Source organism: Gadus morhua, chromosome 7, assembly GCF_902167405.1.
Source record: "Gadus morhua chromosome 7, gadMor3.0, whole genome shotgun sequence".
Classification (NCBI taxonomy): domain Eukaryota; kingdom Metazoa; phylum Chordata; class Actinopteri; order Gadiformes; family Gadidae; genus Gadus; species Gadus morhua.
Genome location: NC_044054.1, coordinates 15,077,941 through 15,099,772, shown reverse-complemented (window position 1 = coordinate 15,099,772; position 21,832 = coordinate 15,077,941). Strand labels below are relative to the sequence as shown.

General features: G+C 49.2%; 1 protein-coding gene across 50 annotated transcripts in view; it reads right to left on the bottom strand.

The window, feature by feature from the left end:
• LOC115546521 (fibroin heavy chain-like) overlaps positions 1-21,832 on the bottom strand; it is a 28,873-nt gene that overhangs the window by 3,841 nt on the left and 3,200 nt on the right. For 4 of the 50 annotated variants that reach the window (XM_030360038.1, XM_030360042.1, XM_030360041.1 and 1 more), the window contains exons 2-42: positions 21,777-21,832; positions 19,833-19,937; positions 19,488-19,571; positions 19,091-19,390; positions 18,917-18,997; positions 18,789-18,836; positions 18,203-18,265; positions 17,945-17,989; positions 17,657-17,731; positions 17,522-17,566; positions 17,231-17,386; positions 16,795-17,016; positions 16,013-16,138; positions 15,713-15,949; positions 15,596-15,628; positions 14,927-15,508; positions 14,795-14,827; positions 13,897-14,433; positions 12,583-12,615; positions 10,966-11,691; positions 10,798-10,830; positions 10,130-10,690; positions 9,163-9,195; positions 8,302-9,063; positions 8,167-8,199; positions 8,020-8,073; positions 6,822-6,860; positions 6,223-6,693; positions 6,035-6,112; positions 5,529-5,618; positions 5,174-5,260; positions 4,456-4,518; positions 3,774-3,941; positions 2,796-3,191; positions 2,663-2,680; positions 2,337-2,393; positions 1,821-2,195; positions 1,669-1,728; positions 1,206-1,586; positions 366-1,016; positions 223-264 (exon numbers count right to left, since the gene is read on the bottom strand). The exon at positions 21,777-21,832 is cut by the window's right edge and continues 115 nt beyond it. In XM_030360038.1, the coding sequence (XP_030215898.1) occupies positions 223-264; positions 366-1,016; positions 1,206-1,586; positions 1,669-1,728; positions 1,821-2,195; positions 2,337-2,393; positions 2,663-2,680; positions 2,796-3,191; positions 3,774-3,941; positions 4,456-4,518; positions 5,174-5,260; positions 5,529-5,618; positions 6,035-6,112; positions 6,223-6,693; positions 6,822-6,860; positions 8,020-8,073; positions 8,167-8,199; positions 8,302-9,063; positions 9,163-9,195; positions 10,130-10,690; positions 10,798-10,830; positions 10,966-11,691; positions 12,583-12,615; positions 13,897-14,433; positions 14,795-14,827; positions 14,927-15,508; positions 15,596-15,628; positions 15,713-15,949; positions 16,013-16,138; positions 16,795-17,016; positions 17,231-17,386; positions 17,522-17,566; positions 17,657-17,731; positions 17,945-17,989; positions 18,203-18,265; positions 18,789-18,836; positions 18,917-18,997; positions 19,091-19,390; positions 19,488-19,571; positions 19,833-19,937; positions 21,777-21,832 (8,039 nt within the window). Of the gene's footprint in view, positions 1-222; positions 265-365; positions 1,017-1,205; positions 1,587-1,668; positions 1,729-1,820; positions 2,196-2,336; positions 2,394-2,662; positions 2,681-2,795; positions 3,192-3,773; positions 3,942-4,455; positions 4,519-5,173; positions 5,261-5,528; positions 5,619-6,034; positions 6,113-6,222; positions 6,694-6,821; positions 6,861-8,019; positions 8,074-8,166; positions 8,200-8,301; positions 9,064-9,162; positions 9,196-10,129; positions 10,691-10,797; positions 10,831-10,965; positions 11,692-11,778; positions 11,812-11,895; positions 12,179-12,366; positions 12,481-12,582; positions 12,616-13,896; positions 14,434-14,794; positions 14,828-14,926; positions 15,509-15,595; positions 15,629-15,712; positions 15,950-16,012; positions 16,139-16,794; positions 17,017-17,230; positions 17,387-17,521; positions 17,567-17,656; positions 17,732-17,944; positions 17,990-18,202; positions 18,266-18,788; positions 18,837-18,916; positions 18,998-19,090; positions 19,391-19,487; positions 19,572-19,832; positions 19,938-21,776 lie in introns of those variants that run through there. The other 46 variants (XR_003977236.1, XR_003977237.1, XR_003977238.1 and 43 more) reach the window with 44 other exon arrangements.

Below are 21,832 nucleotides of genomic sequence, written 5' to 3'. Positions count from 1 at the left end.
CAATCAACTGTACAATGGTGGCTGAAATTGGCCAACACTGATCTTGTTCAAGCATAAGAACATTTATCCGTCACCAGCCCAAAACCACCAATGGGTGTTCCGATGTTGGTGTTTGGCTGAAGACGGAAAGTTGATGTTCCTATCTGAGTTGGTCATACTTTCACAGGTGCATTAGTAGATTTGGCAAAATTTGACGGATTTATTAAGAACACAAACCCTTACCTGGCCCATAGCCGGTTCCACCCAGAGATGAGGATCCGTAACCTGTCAAGAGGCAATAGGACAAATTAAACTCCTCTTCCACATCCTCCTTACTACACTTGACATCTCTTTGAATCTCACTTACAACAATGATCAGTACTAGCCTGATTTAGATGGTTTTCTTGGTCCGAGACCTTGAGTGCTCCCGGGTCCAAAACTAGCCCCCCCAGCACCTCCTTGTCCAGCACCACCTGGTCCAGCACCTCCTGTCCCGGTACCAGCACCACCTCCGGCACCAGCACCACCCGGTCCGAAGCCACCAGTCCCAGCACCAGCACCACCCGGTCCGAAGCCAGCACCTCCTTGGCCAGCACCGCCAGGACCAAAGCCGCCTGGTCTGGGTCCAGCACCTCCTTGTCCAGCACCGCCAGGTCCGAAGCCAGCACCTCCTTGTCCAGCGCCACCTGTACCAGCACCACCAGCACCAGGTCCAAATCTGCCGGGTCCGGTTCCCGCACCTCCTTGTCCAAAGCCAGCACCACCTGTACCGGCACCAGCACCACCAGGTCCAAAGCGGCCTGGTCCGGTTCCTGCACCACCAGGTCCAAAGCCGCCTGGTCCGGTTCCTGCACCACCAGGTCCAAAGCCGCCTGGACCGGTTCCTGCACTACCAGGTCCAAAGCCAGCACCACCTGTCCCGGCACCAGCACCGCCAGGTCCAAAGCCAGCACCATCTGTTCCAACACCTCCTTGCCCAAAGGCAGCACCTCCTTGTCCAGCACCACCAGGTCCTAAATTACCAGACCCATATTTGTCTGTACCCATTAGGAAAAAAAGATAAACAATGAGAATACAATAGTTGCCCCTTTCAGGAATCACTATGCACTGATGCTGAGAAAAGGCAGATAATCTGGTCTGGATAATATAATATGAGGGAATGTGCAAACTTCTGACGTATTCAAAATAATAAAAAAGTAAGTAATGTCATAAAAACTTGAACTCACTTGATTTGAATGGCTTCCGTTTCCCGTATCCTTGACCACCGACAGGGTAGCCTCCAGGCCCCATGCCTATCCCACCAGGACCAAAGCCGCCTGGTCCGGCTCCCACTCCGCCAGGGCCAAAACCGCCTGTTGCCGCACCTTGGGGTCCGACACCAGCAGCCCCCTGCCCGTATCCACCTTGTCCAGTGGATCCAGGCCCATAGCCACCTGTTCCAAAACCTCCTGCTGCAGACCCAACACTACCGGGTCCAGTCCCAGCACCGCCTGGTCTGGTTCCGACACCACCGGGTCCAAATCCAGCACCACCAGGTCCAATACCAGCAACCCCAGAACCAAAGCCAGCACCGACTGGTCTGGATCCAGCAGCGGCTGCCCCATAACCTGAAGAAAAAGCATTTACTTCTTGAATTTGGACGTCAAACGGCAGAATTATACCCTCCACTGAAATGTGTCATCCACCTACTTTTGGAAGGTTTCCTGGAGCCAGAAGCTGCTCCCCCACCTGGAGTGGCATACCCGGAGCCTTCAGAAGCAGGATGAAGAAAATCAAACAACGGCTTTCCAAAGGCTTCCAAATGATGAGCCGCTCTTTTGCATTCAACGGTGCATATTCACCTCCAAGACCTGGTCCAGTACCGTAACCTCCTGGTCCAGTCCCTGCTCCACCAATCCCAAGGCTGCCCGCTCCTTCAGGTACTCTGCCACTTGACCCGGTTCCGTACCCTCCAGGGCCGGTGCCGTATCCCCCAGGGCCAGTGCCGTACCCCCCAGGGCCGGTCCCGTACCCCCCAGGGCCGGTGCCATACCCAGGGCCGGTGCCGTACCCCCCAGGGCCGGTGCCGTACCCCCCAGGGCCAGTCCCGTACCCTCCAGGGCCGGCCCCGTACCCCCCAGGGCCAGTCCCGTACCCTCCAGGGCCGGCCCCGTACCCCCCAGGGCCAGTCCCGTACCCTCCAGGCCGGACTCCACCTGCTCCAAGGTTCCCATATCCTGTTTGAACAAAAAAGATAGAAGATCCAAGCGATTCTGGTGCCTCACCAACCATACAGTATAGAATCCACAGGAGATAGTGACTGTAACATGTGGCAATAATAAAGAAAGAAAAGCTGATGTTGATAGTGGGAATCATACCTTTTCCTCTCTTTCCTGTTCCCTGTCCCTGTCCAGCTCCAGTGGGATAACGTGCACCTTCGAAAACCAAAAAAGTCTTTATTTTCCATATCTATGTATCCATAACGGACATTCTGAAATGCATGCTGGTAAACCGACCTTGTAGATGTTCTATTCATTATAATTACTCATAGTGACAATCAAATTATGGTATAATAGTGTCATCCTTTCTTGCTGCTAGTGCCACCATTTTGCATATTAGCATAATGAAATTAGTTCCTCAATAAACATGTCTGCCATAGATGAAAGGGAAGGTGGGGGGTTAGGGTTGTAGTAGATTAACCTACCTCCACCTGTTCCATAGCCTGTAAGACAAACACGCAGAAGAACGGGTGTTACTTCTGTGTTTATGTATACATATATATATATATATATATCATTGTATTCTGTTTTACAGAATATATACTTGATAATTCTCACTTTTTCCTGGTTTAGAGGTTCCTGCACCTCCACCCACACCAGTGCCTCCGACTCCACCAACACCAGTGCCTCCGATAACCCCAGTACCAGTGGCTCCAACACCCCCAGCACCAGTGGCTCCTACACCAGTGGCTCCTACACCAGTGGCTCCTACACCAGTGGCTCCAACACCCCCAGCACCAGTGGCTCCTACACCAGTGGCTCCAACACCCCCAGCACCAGCGGCTCCTACACCAGTGGCTCCTACACCAGTGGCTCCAACACCCCCAGACCCAGTGGCTCCTACACCAGTGGCTCCAACACCCCCAGCACCAGTGCCTCCAACACCCCCAGCACCAGTGGCTAGAACACCAGTGCCCCCGACACCACCAACAGTAGCTCCGTCAGCACCATACACTAGAGGATTTTTTTTTTTGGAAATCCCGACCAGCAGTGATTATCATGGTATTCTGTTTTACAGAATATATACTTGATAATTCTCAGGTTCCGTGAGTGACCCTCCCATTTGGGTTAAAACAGAATAAGTATTGTTAATATTATAATTGGGATATAATATATCCCAATTCTGCCAACCTGCTACAAGTTCCACGGACTGAGCGACGGACTTGGGGTGATCGGGCCTTCTCAGCTGCTGCCCCCACCCTTTGGAATTCACTCCCCTCCCACATCAAAGTCTCTCCAACCCTCTCTTCTTTCAAATCTGCCCTCAAAACATACCTTTTCACACTAGCCTTCCCCACCTAACTCCCACCTTATTCTTCATGTTTAACCTCTGTTTTTCTTTTATTCCTAGTCTGTCTTACAAAGTTTTGATAGGGCAATATGTAAAGCGTCTTAGAGTACCATATTAAGCGCTATATAAATTTCATTTATTATTATTATTATTATTATTATTAATAGACTGGTACCTCCTCATCACATGGTTCAATATCCCTTCCAGTACAGTTACATTTCAGGATCAAATGTCGAAACAGGCACCTTGGGTGGGTTTTGCTGGTCCTGCTGACCCTCCTGTGGGACCTCCCACCAGATCTCCTCCTTGTCCTCCCAGTGCCCCTCCGGTAGACGTAGCTGGAGTGGCAAGAAATTCACCGTCTTCTCCCCCTTCCCCATTCCCCTCGCCTGGCGTGTCTCCTCTGAGGATGACTGTGGACCAGCAGGTAGGCAACACAATGCAAGAGCTGAAGTTTAGTCTTAAGACTGGTTGTGATATGAATTTCTGGGCCTGTATAGGGAGTTCACATGCATATGCCCTTAAGATATCAACTGTGTCGTTGGTGGTGATACCATTACAAAACAAAACTGCATCCAATTCGGATGATCTGATTAAAAGTCTTACATGTTTGTAGGGTTAGTATGTATAAGAGAGCCCCTAGAAATGACCTTGCCTGTGGTATTCTGACACAAAGATGCTCATTTATCACTTGCTACATTCTTTGTATTCATTTGAAATCCAAACATTTATCTTACATTTCTATATTTTTGGTTTATTCCCGCTGCCCGGTCAAATGTTTTCTGCTATTCCCCGGAAATTATGTTGAGGTTGTGTAAGAGTCTACTTTTCATTATTGCGATTTCGTAACGTTTCGCCTTGTAAAATAGAATAAACTAATAATCAATTCTGTTCTTAATGAAATGCTGGTAAAACTGTATTGGTCACCTGGGGGTTTAACTGGTTTGGCTTTAGGCTGAGTTCCTCCCGTGGCATTTCCACCAGCACCTGCTTAGAAAGGTTTTAGAACAAGTGTAGTATTAATTAGTTCAATGGCTCAAAGTGTTGATATCAACCATTCAAAATCTCTAACCACCAGAGGGCAGACCTGCACCACCTTAAGATCAGAGAAGGAATACGTTCATGAGGAAGAAGGGCTCTAGCTTCCAACATGAATGTTGGAGTTGGCAAAACTTTCAATAATCTGACAGCTTGTATGAAACACTTTATGGAAAGTCTAATAGCATGCAGTCAAGGATGTGCATGAGCATAGAAGAGTCTAATAATGTGAAGTTAGTTCAGCAACCTCCAGGTTGGACCATGCCACTGTCACGTTAAAATTGTGACACCACCACCCACTGTAATGAGAGAGAACATGGACCTTGGATGACTGATACTAAAGGCTTTGTTTTACAGTACATATTGTGATGCATAACTACATTTCTGTGAGTGACCCTCCCATCTGGGTTAAAACAGAATAAGTTTTGTTAATACAATACTTGTTAGACACAGGAAGCTTGTTGCAGGCCAAACACAGGGGATCCTAGATGGGTGATGCGTGCAGTGATTACTATATGTAGGCAATACATCATTAGGGAATCAAAGTATTCCAAACCTCTAATAAGATGTATTTTATTCCTAATATGGTTTGGATCATGGTAGATACCTGGTTTTGCGCCAAGGATGGGGATTCCTGTTGCTGTCAGGCCATCTCCATCAGAACCTAATCCCAGCCCAGTGAGACCAGTGCCATCTATAAACACCAGAAGAACACATCTGTTCCCTCTCAACACCAACTATTCCACATCCAGCAAGCATTAGGCTTCACAAACTTAATAGATGCATTAAATAGTAAAAAAGATATTTAGTCCATTAACTTCAACGAGATTTTTGTAAAGTGTCACCTGCAACCTATGTTCTCAATCTTCCTTTGAACATTGTTAATTCATTGCTATAAAAGAGTCCATGTCTACAGACGTTTCTGACAAAAAACCACCTCCAACAATCCAACATCCCCTCACCTCCGGAGACTCCAGAGCCCTCTAAAACATCAAGATCAAGGCTGTCTCCTGGCTCCTTACCCTCTATGCCGTCCTGTCCAGCGCCCGTACCTGCCATCCAAAACAAGGAGAAGACCAAACCGGCAAAGAAGTTTAAAATAAATAACACTCCAACCACTTCTTATTCAATACACCACCAACATAACACTCCAACCACGTCTTATTCAGTACACCACCAACATAACACTCCAACCACGTCTTATTCAGTACACCACCAATAGATCACTCCAACCACCTCTTCTTCAATTCACCACCAACATAGCATTCCAACAAACCTCTTTTTCAGTACACCACCAACCAAACACTCCAACTACCTCTCATTCAATACACTACCAAAATATCAGCCCGACCACCCCTTATTCATAGCACTACCGTTTATGTTTGAGCTGTAGGCAGACGTACTATGTTTTTAAAATAAACTGTGTGTCAGCCGATGATGGTGCACATGCTCGCTCCTTGTCTCGTACCTCCTCCTCCTGCTGAGCTTGAGGCACCACCTTCTGTGCCAGGGGTGGGGGTGAGTCCTACAGCACCTAGTCCTCCTCCTTCTCAGACACAGCCAGAACAAACACATCCACAACACGTAGTTATGTAGCTTCAATCCCTCGTCTGTCCTACTTTCTGTTCAGAATCTGTTGATTGAAGCTTAGCTTACCTGTCCCTATGTGTGATCCTGTACCCGGACCAGTACCCGACACTCCTGGACCAATGCCAGTCGATCCCGTACCAGAACCAGTTGCTCCTGTATCAGTAGCGATACCAGAACCAGTTCCGATACCAGGTCCAGCAGTCCTTGTACCAGTACCAAGACCAGTACCAGTTGCTCCAGTACCAAGGCCAGTACCAGTACCAAGACCAGTACCAGTTGCTCCAGTACCAAGGCCAGTACCAGTACCAAGACCAGTACCAGTACCTAGACCAGTACCAGTGGCTCCAGTACCAGTACCAGTGCCAAGACCAGTACCAGTGGCTCCAATACCAGTACCAGTACCGAGGCCAGTACCAGTTACTCCAGTACCAGTACCAGTACCGAGGCCAGTACCAGTTACTCCAGTACCAGTACCAGTACCGAGGCCAGTACCAGTTGCTCCAGTTCCAGCCCCTACACCTAATCCACCTTGTTGTCCTGTAGTATAAAGGGGGCACAGTCTAAATTATATTAGAACCTTCTTGGTACAACTTAAGTTTCCGGTTACAGTCACACCAGAATCATGGCAAAACACTTTTGTAAATGTAGCCCACATTCATTCTTACCGTATTTCGCACTTTTAGATCCGACACCTTGACCATAGCCTGAAGATCACAATTAAAAAGAAGTTACACATGCAGTAATTAAAAGTAAAGTACACCGTGCAGACAAGCTGCCACTCCGGATGGTTTATATCTTAATATATCTTGAATATTGCTCTGCTCAGCTTTTCAGGTGGGATCAGCAAATCACCCGAGATCGTTTATGAGGCAGAATGTGAGCACTACTTGAAATTACTAAGGCATATGAAGATTTCATATAATGTAGTTTAATATCTCTAAGAAGTCAGACAGTGACAATTTTGACATTTAGGGATACATCCTTAAACAGTTATTTGAAGGGTTGTTTCTTTGGCACTTCCTGTAACCTAGATGGTTTAATTTTCCCTTCCTGTACCCTAAATCCTCCCACTACTGCACAAAGCCATGAAGCACACAGTTTGAGGGGTTATAGAAATAGTCTTGTCGTCCATAATGAGGCTTTCAACTGGCTAGTCGTAATTTAGTTTTCCTGCTTTCGGGTGATCCAATGTCTTATATGAAATGTCTGGTCAGATTGTATTGGACTAACCAGGAAAGAGCATCCCTGTATAAATAAAAAAATATGCTTCATCCCAGTTTGGAAGGTTTTCCCCAAACCTCTGTGTCTTGACTATACCTCTTCATCATCTTTATGCTCCCCCGGCCTCAGATATCATGTTTACGCAGAAACCAGACAGCTTTAATCCCACGCCAACATATATTTTGATTATTGTAATAGAGCCATATTATGAATCTATTTACCAGTGTATCTAGAATGAAGTATGTTAAAAAGGAGATCTCCATCCCATAATATTGCTGTAGTAAGTGTGCTTGTAAAATAAGCAGAATTCTCCTTTTGGTGCCCAATTAATTGAGTTTATTCCAGATAAATACAGAATTTTTTTTGCATTATCTGGAAGGCGTATTAAATTCACTTCCCAGGCTATTGCTCTTGCCCCTAACAGTTTATAGCTAACCCACACCGGGTACGGAGGTTCACTGAACTGATAGACCAAAAGAGGTCTCACGGCTCTTATCTAAGCCCGAGAAAGACCGCAAAAGGCAAAAAAACTAAATCGGACAATCCCTGTCCAAGGCCACAGTTAAAATGCACCTTATGCAACATATCACAAAAGTTATTTTGAATCAAGAGTATTGAATCATTTAAAGGACTACAACTCACCGCGGCGACCAGCACCGCCCCCAAGCACGCCTCCGGTGCCCGCTACACCCTGGCCTGCAGCAAGGTCAGATCATGATCATTAGCACTTCAGCAAGATCTAATGGCTTTCCATCAACCATCTGGTCAAAACAAGGATCTTACTCGTACCATATTTGGAAGCTTTTGATCCAGGTCCAAAACCTGTGGAGAAATGTCGAAAGCTGAATTATCCAGCATAAAGGTCAAGTGTAATCATTTGAAAAAAATGTAACAACCATATATAGATTTTTGGATTGTAATTACCAGGTCCAAGTCCAGACCCTGGCCTTACTGCTCCTCCTACCACACCACCATAACCAGACCCTGGGCGGTATCCTTGTGCAACTCCACTGCCAGGGCCATAACCAGGTCCCACTCCAGCCTGGGTTCCATAGCCGGCCCAAGGTCCATAGCCGGCCCCAGGTCCATAGCCGGCCCCAGGTCCATAGCCGGCCCCAGGTCCATAGCCGGCCCCAGGTCCATAGCCGGCCCCAGGTCCGAAGCCGGCCCCAGGTCCATATCCAGTACTAGCTCCACCTGGTCCATAGCCAGCCCCACCCGGAACTGATCCGGCTCCACCTGGTCCATACCCAGCCCCACCTGGTCCATACCCAGTCCCACCAGGAACTGATCCGGCTCCACCTGGTCCATACCCAGCCCCACCAGGAACTGATCCAGCCCCACCTGGTCCATACCCAGCCCCACCAGGAACTGATCCGGCCCCACCTGGTCCATACCCAGCCCCACCTGGAACTGATCCGGCTCCACCTGGTCCATACCCAGCCCCACCAGGAACTGATCCGGCCCCACCTGGTCCATACCCAGCCCCACCAGGAACTGATCCGGCCCCACCTGGTCCAACTCCAGCCCCTCGACCAGGTCCATAGCCTGCCCCTCCACTTCCTGGTCCAAGGCCAGTTCCAGTGCCAGCAGAACCAGTTCCTGTTCCACCCCCGGGTCCATATCCTGTTCCGGTTCCACCTGTTCCTGCTCCAAGACCGCCTCCAAGGGCTCCACTTAACATGCCTATTTGGAAAATGAAAATAGTTGTTAAATGTTTTCAGGTTATTAGGGTGATCTATCAAAGCAATATGAACATTGTTGTTTTGATATACTTATATTTACCATATTTACGGGCTTTGGCATTGGCATCATACCCTGAAATATAAATTAAATCTATGATCAGCCAAAACATTATTGACAATAGAACCAGGATTCTTCTTACAATTCAAAGCAGTTTAGCTTCACAATTACTAGGGGTGTGCATTGGCACTGCCCTCACGATTCGATTACGATTCACCAGGTAACTATTCGATTCAATTTGATTCTACGATGCATTGCGATGCATCAAAATTCTACTACACACAATAAGGCAAATTTTTTCACCTTCCACTCCCAAACCTACTGCAATTAAATGCCAGGCTTTCTCCTTTCTGACATTGTCCTTATAAAAAGGATGATATATTTCATAAATCATTTTATGTTGCTCCACTTCGACAATCAGTCTCTCGTCGTCGATGTTGCCATCCCTCTGAGCCCCTTTGATTGATTGACTGCTGACCTGGAGCCACCGGTCATGACGTAATAATGTTGATGTGAAGTTGTGATAGGCTACAAGAGCTGAGTATTGTGTTTTATTTTGAAAATTGACCGGATGCTCTATGGCTTTTAATTATTCACTTCCTGCCCGGCTCGATCTGCTCTGTTGAAATTGACGCGGTTCAGCAACGGCTCACGTCAAAAATAGAAGTGCTACGGAATGGTAGCGCTGCGGCGCGGTGCAGGGCTTCTGGGACGCTGCTGAGCCATTGGAAATGGTTTCATTGATTAGAGTGGAGGCGATCAGCAGCGGTGTCCGCGGTGCAGCCGTTCCGCGGCACTTACGTCCCCGGTGGAAACCAAGCTAGTGTTGTTGTTGCTAGCTAGCGCCGCCGCTTAGCATGTACTTCACAACTCTATTGCCCACTCAAGGCCCGAAAATAAACAGCGACATAATCGATTATGGCACGTTGCCGTATCGATGCTGAATCGTGCATGCGCCGCATTGCGATGCATCGCCGAATCGATTATTGTTTACACCCCTAACAATTACCTCCAGTTCTTGTACCTGCTCCTCCTCCTGGTCCATATCCAGCTCCACCTGGTCCATACCCAGCCCCACCTGGTCCATACCCAGCCCCACCAGGAACTGATCCGGCCCCACCTGGAACTGATCCAACCCCACCTGGTCCAAACCCAGCCCCACCAGGAACTGATCCGGCTCCACCTGGTCCATACCCAGTCCCACCAGGAACTGATCCGGCCCCACCTGGTCCATACCCAGCCCCACCAGGAACTGATCCGGCCCCACCTGGTCCATACCCAGCCCCACCAGGAACTGATCCGGCCCCACCTGGTCCAACTCCAGCCCCTCGACCAGGTCCATAGCCTGCCCCTCCACTTCCTGGTCCAAGGCCAGTTCCAGTGCCAGCAGAACCAGTTCCTGTTCCACCCCCGGGTCCATATCCTGTTCCGGTTCCACCAGGTCCAACCCCGGCTCCAGGTCTGGTCCCACCACCGGTGCCACCCCCAGCTGGTCCATACCCAGCACCACCAAGTCCAGCTCCACCTGTTCCTGCCGCTTGTCCTCCTCCAAGAGCTCCACTTAACATACCTGTAACAAACCATTGGATTAATGATGAAGTTATATGAAGTTAGAATGACAATCCCACCACAATGTTTACATATTTGATCTACCCTGTTATCATTACTTATCTTTACCATATTTGCGTGCTTTGGCATTGGCATCATACCCTGTAATATATAAAAGATGGTGATCAGCCACATTTTTCATACTTTCGTTTTAAATCCTTGCATCAAAGTTGTGCTAGTTCATTGCATAATTCACTAGTAAAACTTTGATTTAAGGATATTCAGGTTCATAGTTACCTCCAGCTGCTGTCCCTGCTCCTCCACTTTGAGATCCCACTCCACCTGGTCCGTACCCGGCTCCACCTGGTCCATACCCAGCTCCACCTGGTCCAAACCCTGCTCCACCTGGTCCATAGCCGGCCCCACCTGGTCCAAACCCAGCCCCACCAGGAACTGATCCGGCTCCACCTGGTCCAACTCCAGCCCCACCAGGAACTGATCCGGCTCCACCTGGTCCAAACCCAGCCCCACCAGGAACTGATCCGGCCCCACCTGGTCCAAACCCAGCCCCACCAGGAACTGATCCAGCCCCACCTGGTCCATACCCAGCCCCACCAGGAACTGATCCGGCCCCACCTGGTCCAAACCCAGCCCCACCAGGAACTGATCCGGCCCCACCTGGTCCATACCCAGCCCCACCAGGAACTGATCCGGCCCCACCTGGTCCAAACCCAGCCCCACCAGGAACTGATCCGGCCCCACCTGGTCCAACTCCAGCCCCTCGACCAGGTCCATAGCCTGCCCCTCCACTTCCTGGTCCAAGGCCAGTTCCAGTGCCAGCAGAACCAGTTCCGGCTCCACCCCCAGGTCCATATCCTGTTCCGGTTCCACCAGGTCCAACCCCGGCTCCAGGTCTGGTCCCACCACCGGTGCCACCCCCAGCTGGTCCATACCCAGCACCACCAGGTCCAGCTCCACCTGTTCCTGCTCCTAGTCCTCCTCCTAGTCCTCCACTTAACATACCTGTTTGGAAAACAAACCAGGTTACTACAACTCGCTGTAGAAGTTAAGGTTTAATTCAGAGTGTTGTTATGATATAAATATGTTTACCATATTTACGGGCTTTGGCGTTGGCATCATACCCTGAAATATGAATTAAATCTATGATCAGCCAAAATAGAACCAGGATTCTTCTTACAATTCAAAGCAGTTTAGGTTCACAATTACCTCCAGCTCTTGTACCTGCTCCTCCACCTGGTCCATATCCAGCCCCACCTGGTCCAAACCCAGCCCCACCAGGAACTGATCCGGCCCCACCTGGTCCATACCCAGCCCCACCTGGTCCAAACCCAGCCCCACCCGGAACTGATCCGGCCCCACCTGGTCCATACCCAGCACCACCCGGAACTGATCCGGCCCCACCTGGTCCATACCCAGCCCCACCTGGAACTGATCCGGCCCCACCTGGTCCAAACCCAGCCCCACCCGGAACTGATCCGGCCCCACCTGGTCCATACCCAGAACCACCCGGAACTGATCCGGCCCCACCTGGTCCATACCCAGCCCCACCTGGAACTGATCCGGCCCCACCTGGTCCAAACCCAGCCCCACCCGGAACTGATCCGGCCCCACCTGGTCCATACCCAGCCCCACCCGGAACTGATCCGGCTCCACCTGGTCCATACCCAGCCCCACCCGGAACTGATCCGGCTCCAGCAGAACCAGTTCCTGTTCCACCCCCAGGTCCATATCCTGTTCTGGTTCCACCTGTTCCTGCTCCAAGACCGCCTCCAAGCGCTCCACTTAACATGCCTATCCGGAAAATAAAAGCTTTAATTTTTTAATGTTTTCAGGTTATTATGGTGATCTATCAAAGCAATAGGAGCATCGTTGTTATGATATACTTATATTTACCATATTTACGGGCTTTGGCATTGGCATCATACCCTGCAATTAAATCAATGAAATCTTTGATGAGCCAAACACTTTAATTATAAACATTACACAACTTTAACTTCACGGGCCCTATCTTGCATCTGGCGCAATTTACTTTCAACACTGACGCATGTGTCGTTGCTAGTTTGCAACTGGCGCAGAGCGTTCTTTTCCCTCCAACGCCAGTCGCCTGTAAATTAGGGAATGTTCTTGCGCCCCAAGGGGCGATTTGGCGAAAGGAGGAGGAGTGTTCTGGCGCAAACATTCCCTGGTGCTATTTTGCAGTTTCAGAAAACAATTGCGCCACAAACCAGGAAATACCTGGTTTAAAGTCAGTGGCGCGTTATTCAGATGCTATTTTAAGGGCGCATGCATAATGTTGCTTGTGCACCTCGCGCATACACTTTGCTTCTCTCATCTACCTAGCCACACATTCTTGGTAAATTATTTGGGAAAGAACAGCTGATACAGCGGTATTAAGTTGTACTTTTAAATCAATACATCTGCAAACACCGTACAGCATACACATATTTTCTTGACACAGACATCGTGTACAAGCCCATAACTTTTAGGATTGATCTTGAGAAAATATTGTTTTACCGCGAGTGAGTGTTAAAAAGAATGAATGAATGCGGCCGCGCGTGTGTGTATGTGTAAAGTAATTAATGAATGTGGGCGCGCGTGTGTGCGTCCATCTGTTTAAACACACGCAAACTTAACTCGTAACGCATAATACAGTCCATGGCAATGTATATTCACGGGGGGACACATGCATATTAGGAACACAAGTCAATAACGATAATGCATACAATACTGGTAAGAAACTATGTTTGTTAATGTATCACGTATATCATTAAATAGAACCACAGTTATCGCATATCATATGTGTGTTAAGTTTTCTTTGCCGAAATTTATGAGGATTATTTGGCCATAAAGGAAACTTCAGCCATTTAGTTTGAAATTCATGTGGTCATGCATCTGTCTCATCGGAGACTGCAAACGTGCTGTCAAAATATCAACTCGTCAGATTCAAATGCGCTCATGGCTCTTAAAGGGGATGGGAGATGGCACTCTCATTGGTTCATTGTACGTTACGCCCAAACCACACCTACGGGTAATGAGGCTACTTCAAACCAACCCTTTTTAGATTTGCGCCGGGCGCAAGAGTAATTTATGCGCTGGTAAAATAGTAACATCACCATAGAACCGCCAACAAAGCTACTTGCACTTGGCGCTTCTCACTTGCGTTTCAGACCATTAAAATAGGGCCCTAAATGTTTAAGTCATGATTACCTCCGGCTGCTGTCCCTGCTCCTCCACTTTGAGATCCCACTCCACCTGGTCCAAACCCGGCTCCACCTGGTCCATACCCAGCCCCACCAGAAACTGATCCAGCCCCACCTGGTCCATACCCAGCGCCACCAGAAACTGATCCAGCCCCACCTGGTCCATACCCAGCCCCACCAGGAACTGATCCAGCCCCACCTGGTCCATACCCAGCCCCACCAGGAACTGATCCAGCCCCACCTGGTCCATACCCAGCGCCACCAGGAACTGATCCGGCCCCACCTGGTCCAACTCCAGCCCCTCGACCAGGTCCATAGCCTGCCCCTCCACTTCCTGGTCCAAGGCCAGTTCCAGTGCCAGCAGAACCAGTTCCGGCTCCACCCCCAGGTCCATATCCTGTTCCGGTTCCACCAGGTCCAACCCCGGCTACAGGTCTGGTCCCAGCACCGGTGCCACCCCCAGCTGGTCCATACCCAGCACCACCAGGTCCAGCTCCACCTGTTCCTGCTCCTAGTCCTCCTCCTAGTCCTCCACTTAACATACCTGTTTGGAAAACAAACCAGGTTACTTCAACTCGCTGTAGAAGTTGAAGTTTGAAGGTGACATATTATACCTCCAGGTCCAAGTGGTATTAGCAGCTAGAAGCTGCTTTGGAAATCTGCATCTTCTAATATCTCAAGTGGGCGTGTCCCTAGATGTATGCTGGATACATCAGTCGACCAGCCTACCCAGTGGAATGTACCAAACGTTGCTCATCCATCCGTCATACATCTAGGTCAACATGCCCATGATGTCGGAAGAGGCAGATTTTCAAAACGGCTTGTAACGGCTAATCACACTCACACCTGGTATTATAATGTGTCACTTTTAATATAGGGTGTTGTTATGATGTAAATATGTTTACCATATTTACGGGCTTTGGCATTGGCATCATACCCTGAAATATGAATTGAATCTATGATCAGTCAAAACATCATTCGACTACAACAGAACCGGGATACTTCTACAATTCTAAGAAGTTTAGGTTCACAATTACCTCCAGTTCTTGTACCTGCACCTCCTCCTGGTCCATACCCAGCCCCACCTGGTCCATATCCAGCCCCACCAGGAACTGATCCAGCCCCACCTGGTCCAACTCCAGCCCCACCTGGTCCATACCCAGCCCCACCAGGAACTGATCCAGCCCCAGCTGGTCCAAACCCAGCCCCACCAGGAACTGATCCGGCCCCACCTGGTCCAAACCCAGCCCCACCAGGAACTGATCCGGCCCCACCTGGTCCATACCCAGCGCCACCAGGAACTGATCCGGCCCCACCTGGTCCAACTCCAGCCCCACCTGGAACTGATCCGGCCCCACCTGGTCCAACTCCAGCCCCTCGACCAGGTCCATAGCCTGCCCCTCCACTTCCTGGTCCAAGGCCAGTTCCAGTGCCAGCAGAACCAGTTCCGGCTCCACCCCCAGGTCCATATCCTGTTCCGGTTCCACCAGGTCCAACCCCGGCTCCAGGTCTGGTCCCACCACCGGTGCCACCCCCAGCTGGTCCATACCCAGCACCACCAGGTCCAGCTCCACCTGTTCCTGCTCCTAGTCCTCCTCCTAGTCCTCCACTTAACATACCTGTTTGGAAAACAAACCAGGTTACTACAACTCGCTGTAGAAGTTAAGGTTTAATTCAGAGTGTTGTTATGATATAAGTATGTTTACCATATTTACGGGCTTTGGCGTTGGCATCATACCCTGAAATATGAATTAAATCTATGATCAGCCAAAATAGAACCAGGATTCTTCTTACAATTCAAAGCAGTTTAGGTTCACAATTACCTCCAGCTCTTGTACCTGCTCCTCCACCTGGTCCATATCCAGCTCCACCTGGTCCATACCCGGCTCCACCTGGTCCATACCCAGCCCCACCAGGAACTGATCCGGCCCCACCTGGTCCATAACCAGTCCCACCTGGAACTGACCCAGCCCCACCTGGTCCAAACCCAGCCCCACCCGGAACTGATCCAGCCCCACCTGGTCCATACCCAGCCCCACCAGGAACTGATCCGGCCCCACCTGGTCCATAGCCAGCCCCACCTGGAACTGATCCGGCTCCACCTGGTCCAACTCCAGCCCCACCTGGTCCATACCCAGCCCCACCAGGAACTGATCCAGCCCCACCTGGTCCAAACCCAGCCCCACCAGGAACTGATCCGGCCCCACCTGGTCCAAACCCAGCCCCACCAGGAACTGATCCGGCCCCACCTGGTCCATACCCAGCCCCTCGACCAGGTCCATAGCCTGCCCCTCCACTTCCTGGTCCAAGGCCAGTTCCAGTGCCAGCAGAACCGGTTCCTGTTCCACCCCCGGGTCCATATCCTGTTCTGGTTCCACCTGTTCCTGCTCCAAGACCGCCTCCAAGCGCTCCACTTAACATACCTATCCGGAAAATGAAAGCATTCGTTTTTTAATGTTTTCAGGTTATTATGGTGATCTATCAAAGCAATAGGAGCATCGTTGTTATGATATACTTATATTTACCATATTTACGGGCTTTGGCATTGGCATCATACCCTGCAATTAAATCAATGAAATCTTTGATGAGCCAAACACTTTAATTATAAACATTACACAACTTTAACTTTGCATGTTTAAGTCATGATTACCTCCGGCTGCTGTCCCTGCTCCTCCACTTTGAGATCCCACTCCACCTGGTCCAAACCCGGCCCCACCTGGTCCATACCCGGCCCCACCTGGTCCATACCCGGCCCCACCTGGTCCAAACCCGGCCCCACCTGGTCCATACCCGGCCCCACCTGGTCCATACCCGGCCCCACCTGGTCCAAACCCGGCCCCACCTGGTCCAAACCCAGCCCCACCAGGAACTGATCCGGCTCCACCTGGTCCATACCCAGCCCCACCTGGTCCAAACCCAGCCCCACCAGGAACTGATCCGGCCCCACCTGGTCCCACTCCAGCCCCTCGACCAGGTCCATAGCCTGCCCCTCCACTTCCTGGTCCAAGGCCAGTTCCAGTGCCAGCAGAACCAGTTCCGGCTCCACCCCCGGGTCCATATCCTGTTCCGGTTCCACCTGGTCCAACCCCGGCTCCAGGTCTGGTCCCACCACCGGTCCCACCAGCAGCTGGTCCAAGGCCGGAGGGTAAATAGCGGTCAAAAGTGGACCAGAATAAAACATATATTCCCTGATGAATTGTCTTGCAGAAAGGCATCATTTATTATTTATTATAACAAAACACTAAATTCAAATATGATTTAATGGACTAGATAGCTAATGTAAAATGAGAAAAGTTTCAAATGTTTTAATTTGAGCCTTGAGATTAGGGAATGGAGCTCACCAACTCCACCTCCAAGTCCAGGTACACCACCAGCTCCTGTTCCAGCCCCACCTCCAAACCCAGGTATGCTACCAGCTCCTCCTCCAGGAAGTCCCCCAGCACCACCTCCACCACCACCTCCACCAAGACCTCCTTGTCCAAGTGCACCTCCTGCCCCTTTGAATGAAGACAAAGGGCATTCAAATATACGCTGCTATGGAATAGACAGCAGTGTACTGCTCACTTCAGTAGATTTAGATATTGAAGCTATCATGTGGTCTTAGTGATTTATAAATGAAACTGTGTGATTACCATATTTAGCTGCCAACTTCGCTGCTTTCTTTGATTTACCCGATCCTGGAAAAAGAAGAATACATTCATTAATTGTGCATTCAATATTAAGCAGTGATGACGACGATGTTGGGATCTTTTCTAGCAGCAGCAAACCTGATTTGGGGGTGATAAGAGGATAACCCCGGAACACTCCGGAGATCTGCTGGCTGCTGAACCCTCCACGACCCGCTGGCAAGAGACACATGGAGTACAATGGATGAGGTGGTGTTACACTTTGAGGGAGGTGGGTTGGTGTGACACTACAAGGGAGGTGGTGTTATAGTACCAGGGAGGTGGTGTTACACTACCAGGGAGGTGGTGTTACATTATAAGGGAGGTGGTGTCACACTACGAGGGGGTAGGGTGGTGTTACACTATGAGGGGGGTGGTGTTAGGACTCACCTCCGGCCCCCAGTCCAGCGCCCCCCTGGCCCAGCACTCCTTGCCCTGCAAAGAGTGGGTCAACGGTTTGGATGTTAGGGTGGAAAGGAAGTGTTGGTCTATGTGACAGCAGGACACTATACAATTATAAAATAAAGATAGTCAAGCCACGCGTCATAAGTCAAACTGATTTAAGACAGAAGAGGTAATCCACATTTTTAATATCGATTAAAAATGAGATCTAGTGTTGATCTAGTCCAGGCGGATGATGATGTTTACCGGTCTGAGGTGCAAGTCCGGATCCTGTGGCCACTCCAGGGAGAACACCACGGCCTCCGTAACCTACTCAGAGATGACATGAATGACTTATCTTATCGGTGTCTGGTAACACTTAGGGGCTGTAGGTCACATTGGGAGTTGGGCGGAGAGCAAGATGGAAAATAAACCACATCCTCCCTCTGCCTCCCCATCTCTCCCTGTGTGTGGATGATATCGACAGGACAGAAGGGTTCCCTGAACCCATCGGTAAAGAGATGCCCTGATGAGTCAGATATATGCCGGATGTTGCCCAAAATGGTCTCCCACAGAGGCAGGCCTCCGGTCAACAAGAACTGATGTTCTCATAGAGCATTTCACTTAAGAACAGCTGACGGATGGCTGCAGGATACAACATTACTCTCACATCATCGCCCTTCAATTGTTACTATTGCACCTTTAAAACACACAATTGTATGTCCTTAATACCACAAAAAATGTAATCACTTGCAATTACATGATCTTAAATAGGAATATGGGGTGACAACTTTAACTATCTCAAGTTTGCTGGTGAACTGATGAAGGGAATATAGATGTATTTCAAGCTTACCTAGACCGGGGACTATTCCACCTTGATAAAGTCCGGGCAAGCCTACACCTGTATGAAAAAGAGAAAAATCGATTTGACCACTTTTGCTCATTAAATCAAAGTAAATTGTGTCTTTTTAAAAGGTTCACCTGGTACTTGTTTGGATGCTTTACCACCACTCTTCCCTCCGGGTCCAGCCCCAGTTAGACCTGTCTGCGGCATCACATGGACTGAAAAAATGAAACATGCACTGTCATTATCTCATTGAGAATGCCCAGGAAACAAGGTTGGTTACAAACCAAGAGACAGATATTGGATTGTACCGATTCCTCCAGCTCCGCCAGGTCCTACACCTCCTGGTCCAACTCCTCCTGGACCAACTCCACCTGGTCCAACTCCTCCTGGTCCAACACCTCCTGGTCCAAAACCTCCTGCACCTCCTGGTCCAACACCTCCTGCACCTCCTGGTCCAACCCCTCCTGGTCCAAAACCTCCTGCACCTCCTGGTCCAACCCCTCCTGGTCCAAAGCTTCCTGCACCTCCTGGTCCAACCCCTCCTGGTCCAAAACTTCCTGCACCTCCTGGTCCAACACCAGTTCCACCAAGTGCTGTTCCAGTGCCTCCTATGACCAATAAAAAATTAACAAATCAAAAAGGATACATTTCTGGAGATGTAACATCGAGGCACAAAGTGACCACGCATTTGCAAAGGGATTGTACCTGCATTGGGGCCTGTTCCACCCATCCCTGGGTACTGACCTCCGCTGCCTGGTCCATAACCCCCAACAGGTCCTCCTTGACCACCTGAAAGAGACACGAAGAACCTGCTACTCAACAGGAATGTTCTGGAGAACAATGTAATTATTGTATAGGCCACTCCCAAAGGCCAAATATTGTCAACGATTATAATAATTAAACCACTATAGATCTCTAAATGTAAATGTTATTATTTGTAAGGCACATTTAAGTGCTATATATCTATATCTCTGTATCATTGCTCCCTTTTGGAGCCAATTGCATTTTTGTGTAAGTTCATCAAAGTCTAAATGGCTGGACATCACTCACCACCAGGAGAGTATCTTCCAGCTCCTTGCCCTGGCTGAACCCCAGCAGGGCCCTGACCTCTGCCAGCTCCTCCTCCTAACGTCCCTCCACCCAGGCCCCCGTCGCCTGGACAAGGTGAGAGGGTGAGGGTTCGAAAGTGAAAGCGAAATCAACTCCATCCCCCATTGATAAAGTCATTCAGTTCCTTTGTGTATGACAAAGGAACATTGTGTTGAAAGGTCGAGTCGTTCTTCTGAGGATATGACTCTTAATTTGAAGCACAGATATCGGTCTTTGATCTTAATCTCTATTCTGAAAGCGATTTCAAACACTTGCAATGCTGCGTTAAAGGGCTAAATATGTTGGTATATTTAGACCATAATCCCATAAATAAACAGTTGTTACTGCATTGGAGACAAGATTGTCCAGAGATATGGCATCGGAGATACATTGGAGATATGAACATGGTTTGTGGACCAGGGTACAGCACAACCTGCTTATCTAAGTGCATGACGACTGGACTTCTAGTCGAGTATGACGACTTGTTCTGTGTGCTGAGCCATTCTGACTTGATTTCAAACCCATGGATTGATTTGCAAAGGCTCCTCAAAGCCGGGGCTTAAGCTCTGAGAGCGGGCCAGATAGTATAACCAGCGCTCCTCATCCTTCACAGGCGGCCCGTGTTAGGGCTTAAGAACAGGAGAGATTTCCTTAAGCACCATTCTACAGGTCTGACGTCAGGACGTCCGCTGGTTTATCAGGGAATCCACTAGGCCCCATAATGCTGAACGGCTAAATGTTCACACTGTCAGAGTAATGTTCACAACGTCACGATAATGTTCACACTGTCATGTAACATGACTTCCCCCATAGTTTAACATCATCAATGTTCACACTGTCAGAGTAATGTTCACAACGTCACGATAATGTTCACACTGTCATGTAACATCACCTCCCCCATAGTTTAACATCATCAATGTTCACACTCTCAGAGTAATGTTCACACTAAGAGTAATGCTCACACTGTCAGAGTAATGCTCACACTGTCAGAGTAATGCTCACACTTTCATTGTTATTCTCACACTGTCAGAGTAATGTTCACACTTTCAAAGTAATGTTAACGCTCTCAGAGTAAAGATCACACTTTTTTAATTTTCTCATTCTCAGAGTAATGCTCATACTGTCAGAGTGATGTTCACACTCTCAGAGTAATGTTCACAATCTGTTCAGTAATCAATCAAATCTGCTCAATATTTACTGCACAAAATGTAAAAATGATCATGGGAGCAGCATACACAAACAGCAGTATTCACCAAAGTTATTACCAAAACGGCAGCAACAACCTATCGTCTACCATCTTCACAAAGCCTCCATTCGCTAGTGAACCAGTGACTGGCCAATAGCTACCTGGTCTGACATCTCCTTGTCCCGTCCAAGTAGCCCCTCCCCCCCCTGGCCCCCCTGGCCACTGGCCCTGGCCCACTGGAAATCAAGAGCATTGGAAATTCAGATAGGAAGTAACGACTGGTGTCAGCCAAAATAGACCAAACATGGGCAGGAATAGCTGAAATGCAACGTCAACGGGGGTATTTATAGAAAGAGCTTGTTCCTGGTGTAAAAAAACTAATGTAACAACGGCTTCATGTGGAATTCATTATTTTGAAGAGGTGAACCCCCCCCCCCCCCCCTGGGCTGTCGGCCAGACGATGATGTCATTTAAACACAATGTATTGTTAAGGCTCCACGGTTCTGTAAATGATGATGCAATCTAAGATGTTTGGATATCGGTTTTCACGGGCGCCTTTGTCTCCAACAATCCATGCAGGCGCTCACTGACGTGGATTAATAGCCTTTTAAGTCACCGTCTTCTTTCTAATGTGTGGATATTTGAACCTTCCCTACCCCTCCTCAGGGATCCCTCTGAAAGCCCTGGTCTGTAGGCGTGGCCCTGAGTGGTGTGATTACCTCCGGGTCCGAAGCCTCCATGGCCAGGGTCGGCTCCACCTGGTCCCGGTCCCGCT